This window comes from Suncus etruscus, chromosome 10 (assembly GCF_024139225.1).
Source record: "Suncus etruscus isolate mSunEtr1 chromosome 10, mSunEtr1.pri.cur, whole genome shotgun sequence".
Classification (NCBI taxonomy): domain Eukaryota; kingdom Metazoa; phylum Chordata; class Mammalia; order Eulipotyphla; family Soricidae; genus Suncus; species Suncus etruscus.
In genome coordinates this window covers 7884727-7903312 of record NC_064857.1, presented here as the reverse complement: position 1 = coordinate 7903312, position 18586 = coordinate 7884727, and the positions used below count along the sequence as shown (strand labels likewise).

Sequence of the window (18586 nt, the reverse complement as noted above, 5' to 3'; positions counted from 1 at the left end):
ACAATGTCTGTTATCATGTAATCAGGCTGTCAGAATTTTAACATTAAGTGGAACCCAATGGAATATTAGATGTATTCGTTGAAATGTAGCAGGTGCCAATAGGAAAACAACTGGGTTGGTCTATAATATATATTGATACTCTATATGTATATCATCTGAGTGAAATGGTGGCTCAGGGTCCTTGTCTAGAAGCCTAGTTTCAGATGGAAGTCTTGGACCCTTAGCTAGCTAAGCAAATAAACCACCTCTGCATTTTGCATTCTCATGTCATTGAGCTTACCAACTCTCTCTTTCTCTTTTCTCTCTCTCCCCTCTCCCCTCTCCCCCACCCCACTCTCCCCCCCACTCTCTCACCTGTGCCCAACATATCCTGTGCAGGTCAAAGTAACTGGGCCTTTCCTCCACCACATCAGTATTCAGCCCACATCTACTTTTAAGTAACCTTACTGGAATACTTCTTTTCGCGAATGGGTGTCAAATAACAATGCTGTTATGAATGGAAATAATCCACTTACTGTAGCTTCATTGCAGACTGTGCACTTAACCACATGCTGGTGAAGCTTGCCATCCAAATTGATGAGAGATTGGCACACCCGGCAGTTTATTACTGGAATCCCACTGGCATCTGGACTGGCAATGGCGGTATATGGAGGTGGGAGTTCTGCTGAAAAGATAGCAGGCCCTGAGTCAGTCTCAGAGATATGATGGCTTGTTTCGGCAGTAGAAAACGAAGAAGAAAAACTTTGAAAAATTGCCCCATTCTTTTACTTAGTAATCTAATCATAGTCAGTTGATCCTAGTTTCAGAAATAAAATATATCTGGGGTTGTTTGGAGAAGTTAAACACTTAACTCTGGGAAAAACACAAAACAGGTTGCATTCATTTACCTCCAATAATGAAGTTTCTTTTTAATAACCCATACTCAAAATATAGCACATGCGATAAGAAAGTGGTGATTTGCTTCTTATTTAAAAAAAAATCACATGAGAGTACAGCGGTAGGACGTTTGCCTTGCATGGAAGCAGTTGACCCAGGACAGACCCATGTTCAATCCCCAGGCATCCCATATGGTTCCCCAAACCTGCCAGGAGAGATTTCTGAGTGCAGAGCAAGGAGTAAGCCCTGAAAGCTGCTGCTGAGTGTGACCCAACCCCCTCCCAAATATATCACATTAATGAGTTGGCCTCTTGGAAGCAAAAACAGTCAATGAGAACAAAAGTTTATTGTTGTTGATGTTATTGCTTTTTGTAGGGGCCAGTGTTTTTGGCTTTTAGGCCTTACCCAGCTTGGTGCTCAGAAAACCATGAGAACCAAATCCAGGGAAAGGGAAATTCTCTACTACTCACTAGAACATAGTTTGAAACACACACACACACACACACACACACACACACACACACACACACACACACACACACATATATATATATATATATATATATATATATATACATACATTGTGCAGTAGCCATGTCAGTTATGGTCCATTATGAATGCTACCCTAAAGCCATCAGCTTATTTATACTAGACACAATATAATGACAGGTGATTGGAATAAGATCAAAATAGTGCACGTGGTTTGAGTTTGGGAACTGTACTTCATATTGTTCAGGACAGCTTTGGGGACCATGCAATGCCATGATCAAATTTGAGGCTCTTGCATACATAGCATGTACTCTAGTCCTTCAAAATGCCTCCTTAGTCCCAAATTAGGGTTTTAGAAGAAGACAAGAAGAAAAAAATTAAGTGAGGAAAACTAAACTTATCATCATAGAAAATGGCTCATTCAAGTACCACCATGCTGACCTTTGTCACACAACAAAAAGAAAATATTTAGTGAGCTTCTGATTTTTTTACTGTCATGAAAAATCTAAGAAATTCAACTACTTATGAGTTAAGTTCCATCCACCATATGGGATGCTGGGAACCAAACTGGGTCTCTCTGAGGTTGGTCACATACAAGGCAAACACCCTACCACTGTGCTATCTCTCTGGCCCCAGAACGTCACTTAGCCCTTATTATATTTGTTTGAAAATTCCTAGAAAGAGGCTGACTCAGTTATGAAAGTCTTGTCTTGCAAGCATGAAGCCCTGGGTAGGATCCTCAGTGCCTCCCAGATATTCTACGCTTGATCAGAGGTCTATCTCGAACTTCACGCCAACATTGTGCACTCCTCAGTGGCACTCAGTGGCTGGGTGTTTCTGAGCCCCATTAAGGTATGCGACCCCAATGAGCCCCTTCATTTAGCACCAAGGTATGCAAGCCAGTTGACGAGGAATGGGATGTGCAGTGAGCATCATGGAAGTGGAACAGCACTCACCTGTCCCATTGCTAAGAGCACAAAAGCCAGAGTATGTGAGTAAGATACCATCAGGTACTTGTGCAAGCACCTTCTAGAACTTCATGCTTGAGAACCACAACCATATGTGGCCTGCAGTCAGGCAAAGCAACAAAGGAGGGATGGTAAAAAGAAAAAAAAATGAACAAAGTAAAAAAAAGAAGAATGAAAAATAAGAAAATAGGGGCAGTGGCTGGAGAGATAGCACAGTGGTAGGGTGTTTGCCTTGCATACAACCTACCCAGGATGGACCTGAGTTCAATCCCCAGCATCCCATATGGTCCCATGAGCCTGCCAAGACTGATTTCTAAGTGCAGAGTCAGGAGTACCTCCCGAGTGCCACTAGATGTGTAAAGAAAAAGAAAAGAAAAGAAGAGAAGAGAAGAGAGGAGAAGAGAAGAGAAGAGAAGAGAAGAGAAGAGAAGAGAAGAGAAGAGAAGAGAAGAGAAGAGAAGAGAAGAGAAGAGAAGAGAAGAGAAAAAAGAAAAGGAAGGAAGAAAGAAAGAAAGAAAGAAAGAAAGAAAGAAAGAAAGAAAGAAAGAAAGAAAGAAAGAAAGAAAGAAAGAAAGAAAGAAAGAAAGAAAGAAAGAAAGAAAGAAAGAAAGAAAGAAAAAGAGAGAGAAAGAAAGAAAGAAAGAAAGAAAGAAAGAAAGAAAGAAAGAAAGAAAGAAAGAAAGAAAGAAAGAAAGAAAGAAAGAAAGAGAAAGAGAGAAAGAAAGAGAGAGAAAGAAAGAAAAAGAAAGAAAGAAAGAAAGAAAGAGAAAGAAAGAAAGAAAGAAAGAAAGAAAGAAAGAAAGAAAGAAAGAAAGAAAGAAAGAGAAAGAGAGAAAGAAAGAGAGAAAGAAAGAAAAAGAAAGAAAGAAAGAAAGAAAGAAAGAGAAAGAAAGAAAGAAAGAAAGAAAGAAAGAAAGAAAGAAAAAAAGAAAGAAAGAAAGAAAGAAAGAAAGAAAGAAAGAAAGAAAGAAAGAAAGAAAGAAAGAAAGAAAGAAAGAAAGAAAGAAAGAAAGAAAGAAAGAAAGAAAGAAAGAAAGAAAGAAAGAAAGAGGGAGGGAGGAAGAAAGAAAGAGGGAGGGAGGAAGGAAGAGGGAGAGAGGAAGGAAGAAGAAAGAAATTAGGATATTAGATAATTAGATATTAGGAATATATATATATTTTTTTAGGAAAGTGTGAAAAAGAATTTAGATATACTACTATTACTGTAAGGATTTCATATTCTGTTCTATAAATAACTTAGCTAATGGTACCTGGAGCTAATTTATGAAAAGGTAATTTTTTGGACAGAAAAGGCTCCTCCTAAAAGTATGAAAAGAGAACTGATATCTCTGGAGTTTTTGTGACACTATAAAGCACAATCACAATAGCTAATTATGAAAAGAGCTATTTTTGACATTGCTTTTTATCTATTCACTATCAATTCTGATGTCTGTGATACTGAAAATGAATTAGAGCACAGAACATTATAGATGGCTTTATATATTGGGGCAGGTGGGGCCTGGGGAATAGCATGGAGGTAAGGCATTTGCTTTGCATGCAGAAGGACAGTGGTTTGAATCCCGGCATCCCATATGGTCCCCTGAGCCTGCCAGGAGTGACTTCTCAGCGCAGAGTCAGGACTAACCCCTGAGCGCTGCTGGGTGTGACCCAAAAACCAATATATATATCGGGGCAGGTACAGCAGAGATGCCCCTTGCCTTGCACATAGTGGCCCAGGGTTGATCCCCCATACTCCATATGGTCTTCCAAGGCTTGCTAGGAGTTATACTTGGGCAGGGAGCTAAGAGGAAGTCCTCAGCACTGCCTGGTATGGGCCAACCTCCCCCTTTACCCCCCCCAAAAAAAAAAAACTCCAAAAATTAACACTTGTCATCCTTGGTGTTTATCATGTGCATTTTTTCAAACTGTCAAATATTAACCATAAATATTATTCATTCCAATGATTCATAATAAATCAAATTTATATGGCAGCCAAGGTTCTGAAAGAAGTGACTGTGAAATAACAAATGAAAAATTTCTCAGAGCTTAAACCAAAATACTGCCAAACTCAAAACTTTTTAAAGGAGCTCTACATGCCTTACGTCATAAATATAGCCTTTCTCAACACACCATGGGAGCCTTGGGGAAAGAGGTAAGTAAACTGATAAGGGGTGTGGTATTGAAATTTCATACCTGGAAACCATTATTAACACAGCTCTTTGAATCACAGTACCTCAATAAATAAAAAAAAATGAAACATTTAAAAATACAAGGAGGGTACAGTTGCACTAGCATTACGGGGGTAAAGGAGGGAGATGTGGGATGCATGCTGTGAACAGGGATGGAGGGAGGACTACACTGGTGGTGGGAATGCCCCCTCACTCATTGTCATTCTGTGCCTCAAATATTACTGTGAGAGAATTGTAATTCATTTTGACCACAATGAAATTAAAAAAATGATAATAAAAATAGCTTTAAATCTCTGGAAGAATTTGAGATTAAAACACAGTGCCCTGTACTATTTTAATTAGAAGATAAAAACAGATCAAAGGACAATGAACCAATCATCTGTGCCTATGGAATTGGCAGGTAACTATCAGATCTCACATTATCCTGGGGGGGGGGATTCACTCATCACTAGGAATTCAGGACAAACTTCCTGATAGCTACTATGTTTAAACATTTGCCCTCTTGCCTTTTCCTTGAACCATAAAGTCACACAAAGTAGTTCTTCCAGAATTCTGTGTCTATCCATGTTAAATGAAGTAAGCTAGAAGAAGAAGGATAAATACAGGATATCATTTATATGTGGAATTTAGAATAACTGCACGAGACAATGCAGTAATTTAAATGGGGTTTGTCAAGAACACTCTTGGGCCCAAAGCATAGTGAAGAAAAGAAAAGAAATAGGATTAAGGAGGAGAAACACATGTGAAATAATGGAGGACTGGAGAAAGGGGGACTCAGGTTTATTGGTGGTATTAAAGGACAGAACTAAATATCCAGACCACAGAGTCAAGAACACTGAAATTATGAAACACAAACTTTAACAACCAAACTAAAAAAGGTGCTGGCAGAGGCTGTGGGGGATGGGAATTTGGGAAAGTTGGTGAGGGTGGTTGATATTGGTAATAAAACTGGTGCTGAAGTATTCTATGCCTAAAACTCAACTATGCATAACTTTAAAAATCGTACTGCTTTAACTAAAACTATTTTTTAAACAATTCTGTCTCCTTATTATAGCATGATAGGAATATAAAAGGTAAGAAAATACAGTCTCACAAAGAGAACATGAAATCAAAAGTAAAGCAGAGGGCAACATGTGTCAACTGCATAAAAAAGACAATATAATCCAGGTAAATACTATGATTCAAGGAAAACATTTTATTGGGTGACTGTAAAGTATGTTTGAATTATATCAGAGCCAATGAAGACCTCTACAATTTCCATTACATTACTTTCAATATGTCAAAACAGTCTCCACTTTGTTTTCAAGAATGCTTAAATCTATTCTCTTGGAGGCTTGAAAGATTAAGGGGTGGAAAAGAACAATAAATGCATATTAGAAGTCAAGTAATGGAGAGGTGGAAAAATAGTACACTTGCCATTGCATGCAGCTGAGTCAGATTTAATCCCTGGCACTACCTATGGCACCCCCCAAGAACTACCCAGAGTGATTCCTGATCACAGAGCCAGAAGTAATCTCTGAGCAATGCCAGTTGTGTTCCCCACCATAACAAAAAAATAATAAATAAATAAAATATGGTAAACTAAATAAGATGACAATCATACTAGACAAATTCACCCAGTCTTGCCAAGGGACATAGTATATAACCGATGTTTACTAAATATTTATTGAATGGCAAATTCGTGACTTCCATAAATCAATGAAATTTACTTGATTTATTTCTTCTTTTGAGAAAATACACTATTTTACTGCTATTCTTCTTGCAAGACCAGATCATGAGGCTTTACTGATGATAAAAAGTGATCTTATATGGAACATGCTCTCAGAGAGATGACGGTTCTGGTATGTCCCACTCAATAAATGAAATTCAATCGGAGAGATCAAAAGAATGACAGATGTTTTGGCCTAATTGCTTCCTTACATAAGTCTATTATTGCAGTTCTCTGTCTATTACTTACACTGTAAGCTGAGAGTTATTTATGGTTTTTGTTTTGTTTTGTTTTGTGCCACACTCAGTGACATTCAGGGGTTACTCTTGGCTCTGCTCTTAGGAATCACTCTTGGCAGGTTTGGGTGACCATATGGATGCCAGGGATTGAATCTGGGTTGACCATAGGCAAAGCAAATGCCTTACCCACTGTATTATCACTCCAGCTCCTATTTATGGTATTCTTGTCAGAAAATCTTCACCTATATGGGCCCAGAGTAACAATACAAGGTATAGGGTGCCTGCTTGCACATAGATGACCTGAGTTATATCCTTGGCATCCCAGATGATCTCCCACACCAGCCAGGAGTGATCCCTAAAACTACGAACAGGAGTAACCTCTGAGCATTGCTGTAGGTATAGTGCGGAAAAATGAAAACAAATATTTGTCATCTAGAACTCACCTCCTTTTATAAAGCACCAAAATTCTTGAACTGTAGTATATCAATAGTAAATATACAATAATTAGCAACTTTATTTGTTCATCTTGTTTTTACTGAACTTTAAAACAATCAACACATCTCCACTATCAGACCTATTTTATTTTGTTTATTTTATTTGGGTTTGAGCCACAGCTGATGGCGTTCAAGGTTTACTCCTGACTCTGCTTGTAGGAATTACTCCTGGCAGGCTCAGGGGATCATATGGGATGCCAGGGATCAAACCCGTGTTGGTCTGTACCCCTATCAGATTTATTTTAAATGACTGCCCTAAATTGTTCATTGTCATCTCAGCATTCGATATTCAGGCACAAAAACAAACAAACAAACAAAAAGTTCTATTGGTCAAGTGCTTTTTTTCTTAAAAGTCTAAAAACTTTAAAACTTGTTTTTTAATGCTCCACATCACTAATCATCCGGGAGATACAAATCAAAACAACAATGAGCTACCATCTCACACCACAGAGACTGGCACACATCACAAAGAACAAGAACAATCAGTGCTGGCGGGCATGTGGGGAGAAAAGAACTCTTATTCACTGATGCTAGGAATGCCATCTACACTAGCCTTTATGGAAAATGGAAAACAATATGGAGATTCCTCAAAAAATTGGAAATTGTGCTCCCATATGATCCAGCTATAACACTCCTAGAGATATACCCTAAGAACACAAAAACATAATACAAAAATCCCTTCCTCACACATATATTCATTGCAGCGCTACTTACAATAGCTAGACTCTGGAAACAACCACGATGCCCTTCAGCAGATGAATAGCTAAAGAAACTGTGGTGCATATACACAATGGAATATTATGCAGCCATCAGGAGAGAAGTCATGAACTTTTCCTAGACATGAATGGACATGGAAATTATTATGATGAATGAATTAAGTCAAAGGGAGAGAGATAAACACAGAATAGTCTCACTCATCAATGGGATTTAGAAAAATAAAGACTTTAGGGGCTAGAGCAGTGGTTCAAGCAGTAGGGCATTTGCCTTGCATGCGTTAACCTTGGACGGACCTGGGTTCAATCTCTGGCGTCCCATATGGTCCCCTGAGCCAGGAGCAATTTCTGAGCACACATCCAGGAATAACCCCTGAGAGTCACCAGGTATGGCCCCAAAAACAAAAAAAAATTAATGAATAAAAAATAAAGTAAAATATATTATTGAATTAATCCTCATAGACAATAGAGATGAGGGCTGGAAGAACCACCTCACAATATGAAGCTCACTACAGAGTGGTGAGTAAAGTTAGAGAAATAACTACACTAACAACTCTCATGACAATTATAGTGAGTGGGAGAAATTGAATGCCTCTCTCAAAGACAGGAAGAGGTGGAGGTGCAAAGCTAGTACTCTACCCACTATAACTATCAAAAAAACCAAACTTAGGTTCCTCAGACATATAACCACCTAGTTTTGATAAAGGAGCAAGAAATCCTAAATGGAGCAAGGAAAGCCTATTCAACAAGTGGTGTGGGCTCAACTGGTTAGCCACTTGCAAAAAAGCTAACTCAGACCCCCAGCTAACACCATGTACAAAGGTAAAATCCAAATGGATTAAAGACCTGGTATCAGATCTGAAACTATAAGGTATATAGAACAACATGTAGGTGAAACACTCCAGGACATTGAGACTAAAGGCATCTTTAAGGAGGAGACAGCACTTTCCAAACAAGTGGAAGTAGAGATAAGCAGATGGGACTATATTATGCTGAGAAGCTTCTGCATCTCAAAGGAGATAATGCCCAGAATACAAAGGCCACCCACTGAGTGGGAGAAATTATTCACCCAATACTCATCAGATAAAGGACTAATATCCAAAATTTACAAGGTACTGACAGAACTATACAAGAAAAAAACAACTAACCCCATCAAAAAATGGGGAGAAGAAATGAACAGACACTTTGAAAAAGAAGAAAGGCAAATGGCCAAAAGGCACATGAAAAGATGCTCAACATCACTAATCGTCAGGGAGATGCAAATCAAAACTACTATGAGGTACCACCTCACACCACTGAGATTGGCACACATCACAAAAATGGAAAACAAGCAGTGCTGGCGGGGATGTAGAGAGAAAGGAACTCTTTTTCACTGCTGGTGGGAATGCCATCTAGTACAACCTTCATGGAAAGCGATATAGAGATTTCTTCACAAGGAATGTATGGAAATTGAGCTTCCATATGAGCTAGCTATACCACTCCTAGGAATATACCCTAGGAACATAAAAATACAATACAAAAATCCCTTCCTTACACCTATATTCATTGCAGAGCTATTTACAATAGCCAGACTCTGGAAACAACCAAGATGCCCTTCAACAGATGAGTGGCTAAAGAAATTGTGGTACATATACACAATGGAATACTATGCAGCCGTGAGGAGAGATGAAATTATGAAATTTTCCTATACATGATGTACATGGAATCAATTATGCTGAGTGAAATAAGTCAGAGGGAGAAAAAAAGACGCAGAATGGTTTCACTCATCTATGGGCTTTAAGAAAAATGAAAGACATTTTTAACAGTATCTCAGAGACAAGAGAGATGAGGGCTAGTAGGTACAGCTCATGACATGAAGCTCATCACAAAGAGTGATGAGTGCAGTTGGAGAGATGACTACACTGAAAACTATCATAACAATGTGAATGAATGAGGGAAGTAGAAAGCCTGTCTCGAGTACAGGTGTGGGGGTGGGGAGGTGGAAGATCTGGGAAATTGGTGGTGGGAATGTTGCACTGGTGAAGGGGGTGTTCTTTACATGACTGTCATCATACAACTATAATCATATTTGTAATCATGGTGTTTAAATAAAGATAATTATAAAATAAATAATTAAAAAACCAAACTTGTTATTTAAAATGATATATACTTCATCTACACAGAAAATCTTTTCATCCACATGAGAAGTGTTATCTCAGAAGCACTCAATTCTGAAAATTCCCTTAAAATTCTTGAATCACACATTAAAAATTTAGACAATCCTAAGGATTCTATAATCTAAGTTTGTCTTCCATAAGAAAAAAATTAGAGCCCATAAACTGCAACTTTTGAAAGACCTTTTATATAGAATTTCAGTAAATCCAGGGGCTGAGTCATCCATCCCAGACCCTGTACAGTGACATTTGCATCCTTAAAGACAATAATTTAATAAAGGGGATTGATTAAACTAAGAATTGAGAGAATTCTATGATGACATTGAAAAAATTAATGGGATCTTTATTAAAGGGATAACATGGAGAGGAAAAATATGAATCAAGAAAATAATATTTAAGGAACTGGTTATCCAAAAATAATTTTTTGTGATGCTAAAACCAATTATATATAAAATCTGAGAAGATCTGGGGCTGGAGTGGTAGCACAGGGCATAAGGCGTCTGCCTTATGCATGCTAGCCTAGGATGGTCCGCAGGGATCCCCCAGGGTTCCACATGGCCCCCCAAGCCAGAAGCGGTTTCTGAATGCATAGTCTAAATTAATCCCTGAGCGTCACTGGGTGTAGCCCAAAAACCAAAAGAAAAAAAGTAAAAAGAAATAAAGAAAGTGAGAGACATTTTAGGATACTATGAGTATAGGATAATCAGGAATATTTAAAGGATCAGTTTGTGAGAAAACATTCTTGAGATTTTGGTGAAAGGTGTGGGCTAAGGACAGAATGAGGAGTGTTTATCTCCAGTTTAAAAAAATCTCTGTTGTCCAGAATGCCAAGCCGAGATCCAGTACCTTCTATCAAAACTTCAGGTGAGTTGCAAAGACAGGGCAGCTAAAAAAGCCTGGAAAGCTATCAATTGACTCCTCTGCTGAGGTTGCTGCTCCAGAAAGTCCTACGTTGTAGCTGAAGAGATATGAGATAAGGTCCCTCTATGAGCTCTGATGTCAGAAAAGGTCAACAGGCCTTCATCTATTGTAAGCTCAAAAACAGCAGCCAATGATGACAGGAAATATGCACTGGTGAAGAGAAGGTAAACTTAATGTAAATCTCTTCAGTGAGACATGGTGAGTGAATTCATAATTGCAATAACAATACAGTTTTAAATTATTTTCATTTGGGTATCATGCAAATACTTTGCTAATAATATTTTGATGTAACAGAAAAAGACACTACTGCTTGACAGGACTTACTCAGAACTCATCCTGGCTCTGTACTCAGAAATTGCTCCTGGTGGGCTTGGGGGACCATATGTGGTGCCAGAAATTGAACCTAATATCTTAACAAAAATCAGTCATGTTTATTTTGGGGAACTATATATAAGCTTAATAATGAAGGTTATCTATGAACACTTTCTTATTTTAAATCTATTTACCATCTCTGTTGATTTTCTGCATCAACATTGCTCAATAGTGAGATGTCACAGTCAGAAAAAGTACAGACCAAAGGTCAATATCCAGCACCAAAGAGGTGTGCTGGGAGTGATTCCTGAGAACTGCTTGGCATAGCTTCCACAGTAAATAAGGAGGAAGGAAAGAAGGAAGAAGGAAGGAAGGAAGAAAGGAAGGAAGGAAGGAAGGAAGGAAGGAAGGAAGGAAGGAAGGAAGGAAGGAAGGAAGGAAGGAAGGAAGGAAGGAAGGAAGGAAGGAGGGAGGGAGGGAGGGAGGGAAGGGAGGGAGGGAGGGAAGGAAGGGAGAGAGGGAGGGAGGGAAGGGAGGGAGGGAGGATGGGAGGGAGGGAGGGAAGGGAGGGAGGGAAGGAAGGGAGGGAGGAAGAAGGGAGGGAGGGAGGAAAGAAGGGAGGAAGAAAGAGAGAGGGAGGAAGGGCAGAAAGGAGGGAGGGAGGAAGAAAGAGAGGGAGGCAGGAAGGGAGGAAAGAGAGGAAGAAAGGGAGGAGGAAGGGAGTGAGGGGTAGGGGAGGAAGAAAGGAAGGGAGGGAGGGGAAGGGAGGAAGGGGTAGGGGAGGAAGGAAGGAATGGAGGGAGGGAGGAAGGAAGGAAGGAAGGGAGAAAGGAAGGAAGGGAGGGAGAAAGGAAGGAAGGAAGGAGGGAGGGAGGGAGGGAAGGAGGGAGGGAGGGAAGGAAGGAAGGAAGGAGGGAAGGAAGGAAGGGAGGATGGAAGGGAGGGAGGAAGAAGGGAGGGAGGGAAGGAAGGAAGGGAGGATGGAAGGGAGGGAGGAAGAAGGGAGGGAGGGAGGAAAGAAGGGAGGAAGAAAGAGAGAGGGAGGAAGGGCAGAAAGGAGGGAGGGAGGAAGCAAGAGAGGGAGGCAGGAAGGGAGGAAAGAAGAGAGGAAGAAAGGGAGGAGGAAGGGAGTGAGGGGTAGGGGAGGAAGAAAGGAAGGGAGGGAGGGGAAGGGAGGAAGGGGTAGGGGAGGGAGGAAGGAAGGAAGGAAGGGAGAAAGGAAGGAAGGGAGGGAGAAAGGAAGGAAGGAAGGGAGGGAGAAAGGAAGGGAGAGAGGGAGGGAAGGGAGGGAGGGAAGAAGGAAGGAAGGAAGGAAGGAAGAAAGAAAGAAAGAAAGAAAGAAAGAAAGAAAGAAAGAAAGAAAGAAAGAAAGAAAGAAAGAAAGAAAGAAAGAAAGAAAGAAAGAAAGAAAGAAAGAAAGAAAGAAAGAAAGAAAGAAAGAAAGAAAGAAAGAAAGAAAGAAAGAAAGAAAAAGAAATATGGAGGAAGTCAGAAAAAGGCTGAGGCCCACAGGAAGTAAGCAATGTTGGAAGGTGACAAGAGTTGTGTGTCCCTTTCATACCTTGTTTTCTTTCCCAAGTCAACTTTTCTAGTGTTGTGGTCCCTCCCCACATTCATGAGTCTTCATCTGTTGCCTCCTTGAATTATCATGGGAGACTTCAGGGGCCATTTGTTCCCTGCTATTCCTTTCAGAAATACTGTTCTGGATGAATCTTCACATCTTGTTTAATCACTGAAACTAAATATCTCATCTGATAACTTACCAAACCCCACAGAAATGACAAAGTCAAAAACTAACCAATCAGGAGCTTTCTTTGACACTTTGACACCAAAACTAGAGTTTTGGTGACAGACAAAGTAAGATTCACACACATAATTAAGTGATAAGTTTTGGATCTAAAAACTCTTGATGGCAAACTAATAAATTGGCTTTTATAATGAGGAAAAATTGGGGCCAGAGCAGTGGCACAAGGGATCTGCCTTGCCCATGCTAGCCTAGGACAGATTGTGGTTTGATCCCCCGGCACCCCATATAGTGCCCCAAGCCAGGAGAGATTTTTGAGTGCATAGCCAGGAATAACCCCGAGCATCACCAGGTGTGGCCCAAAAACTAAAATTAAATAAATAAATACATAATATATCAATTAATGAGAAAAAATTAAAAACATAAAACCATCTGATGAATTCTGGTAAATTTAAGTGTTTCCACTTTAAAATAGGAAAATAGAAAATTTATTAGTTTTTTGTTTTGTTTTGTTTTGGGGCCACACCAAACGTTCAGGGATTATTCCTGGCTCTGTGCTCAGAAATCACTCCTGGCTCAGGGGACTATATGGGACTCTCGGGATCAAACCCATGTTTGTCCTGGGTCAGCCAAATGCAAGGCAAATGCCCTACTGCTGTGCTACCACTCTGGTCCCAGAAAATTAATTGTTGACTTTAAAATATATGATTTGTGGACCAGAGCAATAACATAGCGGGTAGGGCCTTTGCCTTACACATGGCCAACCCATGTTTAATCTTTGGCATCCCATATGGTCCTCTGAGCCTGATAGGAGAAAAAAATACAAAATAGATAATATATATGACTTGAATAAAATAACTGGCCATGATGGTGCATACAAATATTTCTACAAAGGAATCAATATTGTGTCTAAAGGGATAGCTCAACAGGCTCCCATCATCTTTGGCACCACATGACCCCAAGATCACCAAGAGCAATCCCTGAGTGGAGTGCCAGATTTAGCCCCCCACTCAGGCACCACAGGTCTACCCCTCATTACCCCACAAAGAAGAATCAATATTATAAGTTTGCTGTGCTTCTTATACTTAAAAGAACCATGTCATTTCTTCTTAGCATTCAATATACTATTTTTCCAACTTTCAAATGAATACTAACAGACCAGAAATTCAAATAAAAAGACATCAGAAATAAGAGTGAGATAAATAAAGATAATAACCACCTACACTATGAAATTAGAGTCATATTCTCCTCAGGATATTTAGATTCCTTACTAAGAACATCTTTATCACAAAATATAATAATAAAGGCAAAAATTATATAACTCAACTTAAAATCTGGGCCCCAGTTATGCAAAGCAATTTTTCCAAAATCAACAGCTAAAACTAGCATAAAGAACTCAAGTAACAGAGTTTCCAGTCCAAGATATACTAGATGACAATTCAACTCTGAGACTCTTAAGAAATTTATTTGTGCAATTTATGAACCATTCACCTATCAGGAAGAAGAGCTATGTTGTCCGTCTCTTCACGTATTTAATTCTTTATGGAGACATAAAAGATAAAATAAAATCACTTTACAATCACAGTGAGGAAAAGGTCTAGAGAAATAACAAAGAACACAAACTCCTCTGGACCACTATTCTACTGCAAAAAAGCACTGAAGCTTCTCAAATAAAGTAAGGGAAAGTAGAAATAATGCAACCCTTCAATGAGCTATTAAAGTATGCCCTTCCCAGGTTATTTATTCAATATCTCTTCATCCTGATTAAAAAGAAACACAAAACAGCTGCACACAAAGCTATAACTGGGGCTTCTCTCCCCAAAGGGGAAAGATTAAGGTTTCCATTTGGATAACTTCCCAGATAATTGCTTACTATCCTCAAAGAGTTAGGAATACCCAGCTTGTTTACTCTCCTGTCTAATTTTTGTTTCCATCTGCCTTATATCTTTACCCATCTGGCAAATCTTACAAGATTTTAACAAGATGTTCTACCTTAGGGGCCAGAGAGATGGACTCCATTCTGCCAAGCCTTGTTGAATCCTCTGCTCCACGTGGTCCCCTAAACTGTAATGTACAGACCTGGCATCCTGTGAGCACCTCCATAGTGAAATGGGTAATTCCTGGCACCACAGAGTCAGAGTAGCACCATATCTCTAGTTCTTTTCTTTTTCTTCTTTTTCTCTTTTTTTAAAAAACAAGGGAGGGAGGGAGGGAGGGAAGAAGGAAGGAAGGAAGGAAGGAAGGAAGGAAGGAAGGAAGGAAGGAAGGAAGGAAGGAAGGAAGGAAGGAAGGAAGGAAGGAAGGAAGGAAGGAAGGAAGGAAGAAGGAGGGAAGAAGGAAGGAAACAAGGGAGGGAGAGGGAAGAGGAAGGAAGGAAGGAAGGAAAGAAGGAAGGAAGGAAGGAAGGAAGGAAGGAAGGGGAAGGAAGGAAGGGAGGGAGGGAGGAGGGAGGGAGGAAGGGAAAGGAGGGAGGGAAGAAGTAAGGTAGGAAGAGAGGGAGGAAGGAAAGGAGAAAGGGAAAAAGGAAGGGAGGAAGGAAGGAAGGAGGGAAGGAAGAAGAAAGGAAGGAAGGGAGAGAGGGAGGGAGGAAGAAAGGAAGGAAGAAAGGGAGGAAGGAAAGGAGGAAAGAAAGAAGGGAGGAAGGAAGGGAGGAAGGAAAGAAGGGATGAAGTAAAGGAGGAAGGGAGGGAGGGAGGATGGAAGGGAGGAAGGAAGGGCAATATCTCTAGTTCTTAAATTGAACCACCAACTCTGAATCTAGGAGAAGGGCTCCTGAGTCTACTGATTACCTCTTAGGAACACCCTACTCCCCTAAAAAAAAAAAAAAGAAAGAAAGAAAAAGAAAAATACAGGCAGAATGCTCTAAGTTAAAAGTTTCTTGAAAAGCTTGCAAACAGGAACCTGAAAGCCTCATCTCCCACCACAGTGTAGTATTATCTTACATTCATATATAAATGATGCAGAGAATTTTTCTCTAACCCCAATCTCCTCTGGCTCCAAACTTGACATCTAACTGCTTACTCAACATTTTTTGTCTGAACAAAGAGTAAAAGGATTTCAAATTCAACCTATATAAAATTAGAACATTGATTTTGCTGACCATCCCTCCCTCCAGCCCCAACACACACACACACACACACACACACACACACACACACACACACACACACACACACCGAGAGCAAGAGAGAGAGAGAGAGAGAGAGAGAGAGAGAGAGAGAGAGAGAGACTTCTCTTTCTATTAGCCCATCTTAAAAGAAAAAGCACCATTTACCTTAGTCTTTTTGAAGACAGGGTTTCCTGACTTAGTAATGATTAATCCATCAGTATATGCTACTGCCCTATGTTTAAAATATGCCCTCAATCCAATCAGCTTTCATATTTTAAGTTCCCTTTGCCATGAATCTGACCAAGTCACCTCTTGCATTCTAAAAGATTCCTGATTAGAACATATCAGTTCTTCTCTATGTATTCCTCACCTATTAATTTACTCTCCACTCACCAAGCCAGAAGTCTCAAAAAAAATATATCTCTGTGAAATAAGTCAGGTAGACATTGAATAGTCTCACTCATCTATGGGTTTTAAGAAAAATAAAAGACATTATTGTAATAATGACCCAGAGATGAGGGCCGGAAGGTCCAGCTCAAGATATGAAGCTCACCACAAAGAGGGGTGAGTGCAGCTAGAGAAATAGCTGACAACTATCATAACAATGCCAATGAGTGAGAGAAGTAGAAAGCCTGTCTCTGGCCCGAATACCGGCTGAAAGTGGGGAGAAAGATGGGGGACATTAGAAAGAAGGAAGGAAAGAAGGAAGGAGGGAGGGAGGGAGGGAAAGGAAGAAGGGAAGAAATAAGGTAGGAAGAGAGGGAGGAAGGAAAGGAGGAAGGAAGAAAGGAAAGGAGGAAGGAAGGAGGGAAGAAAGAAGAAAGGAAGAAAGGGAGAGAGGGAGGGAGGAAGAAAGGAAGGAAGAAAGGGAGGAAGGGAGGAAGGAAGGAAGGAGGAAATGTTGTACTGGTGAAGGGGGGTGTTCTTTATATGACTGATACCCAACTACAATTATGTCTGTAATCAAGGTGCTTAATTATAGATATTATTTTTGATCCCCCCTAATTATATATATTATTTAAAAATTTTTCAAAAAAATGTATATCTCTGGTGCTGGAAAGGTAGTACAGTGGTCAGGGCACTTGCCTAGCATGTAACTTACCTGGGGTTCTATCACTGGCACCCTATATGGTCCCCTGAGCCCTGTTTATCAGTAATGAAACATGAATGCAAAACTCTGAGCACTGCTTAGAGTAGCCCTAAAAGAAAATTACATTTCTGCACAGAAAAAAAAACAAGAGTTAAAACACTTGTGCTACATGCAGTTGACCCTGATTTGATCCCCAACATCAATTTGGTCCCCAGGCACTGCCAGAAGTGATAACCTGAAAAGAGAGCCAGGAATAACCCCAGAGTAGCCTCCAAACCCAACAAAGGCAAAACATCACAGAGGCCAAGAGAAGACTAACAGGACTGGAACACTAACTTTGCATAAGAGCACCCCAGGTTTCATCCCTAGCACTGCAGACCCATCGCACCCCCAAGGGCTGCTGGGAGCAGCTCTGGAGCCCTCACCCACAGAATATGACACCAAAACAAATAGTAAAATATCTCAGTATGATTTGGAATCTATCTCAAGTGGTAGAACACATGCCTCTCATGGAATCAGGCCTTGTATGTAATCCAAGGTACCACATGGTCCATTAGTATTGCTGGGAATAGTCCTGTTGGACCCCCCTCCCCGAAAAACTCCCAACAAAATTACAGAATTGAGCATTGAATAGCCCTGCTGAATATGGCTTCTATGACAAAAAAATATACATGAAGGATAATAAGTAAAACATTTTCTGTCTCTTTATTCTAAACCCTTCAAACTTGGCCATTATCTTCATAATACAACACAATTTGCATAATACAATTCCACCTCCTGCCTTGGTCTACAAGACTCCTCTGGTCTTCTTAGTCTAGTCTCCCTGCTGCTTGGGACCCCTCCCCCAGAACATTCAAGGGGGTCATAGTTAAAAAAAAAATCATGCAAATTTGGTGCCACAGCAGGATACCAGGAAGTCAACCAAGCCTTCTAGGACAAGGGGCAACAAGAAGGAGATAAGGTAGGAAGCAGTTCATGGTTAAAAAAAAAAAAGCTTAAGAAACTAATCTATTCCATCTCACTTGTCCGTAAGTGGTCAAATTCCAACACAGAATCCTCCTTGATTTGGAAATCTCCTGTCACAGGGCCAAGAGAGATAGTTCAGAGGTGAAGAGACTTGCCTTGCACCTAGCCAACCCTGATTTGAATGCTATGGGAATCAGGGGACTGTGCAGCCCTGAGATTGTATGTAGATTGTTTGTAGGGTTCCCACATACAGAACGCATTCCCAACTTTGGAGTTATCTCCTTGGTCCAGAAAGGACATTTTTCAAGTCCTTCTCTATTACCTTTTATAGTAGCACTTGATAAGTTTTTGTTCGATTTTGGTGGATGTTTCTTTGGAGGTGGGCATAGTTAGTGGTGCTCAGAAGAGCACTGGCTTTACTCTTAGAAATTACTCTAGTAAATTCACAGCACAATATGGGAAGCCAGGGGTTCAAATCTCGTCACAGTGGATAAAGCAAGTGCGTAGGGCAATTGCAGAGCACTGTACTAGTGCTCTGGCCCTGAACTTAATAAGGTGTTGTTTTTGTTTTTGTTGTTGTTATTGTTGTTGTTAATGGGCCACACCCGGCTGTGCTCAGGGGTTACTCCTGGCTCC

At 40.2% G+C, this 18586-nt stretch overlaps 1 protein-coding gene across 1 annotated transcript in view; it reads right to left on the bottom strand.

Annotated features, from left to right (window-relative positions):
• Nucleotides 1–18586, bottom strand: part of PIP4P2 (phosphatidylinositol-4,5-bisphosphate 4-phosphatase 2) — a 523645-nt gene that overhangs the window by 30554 nt on the left and 474505 nt on the right. Inside the window, exon 3 of the mRNA XM_049782130.1 lies at nucleotides 516–664. Within this exon, the coding sequence (XP_049638087.1) occupies nucleotides 516–664 (149 nt within the window). The remainder of the gene's footprint in view (nucleotides 1–515; nucleotides 665–18586) is intronic.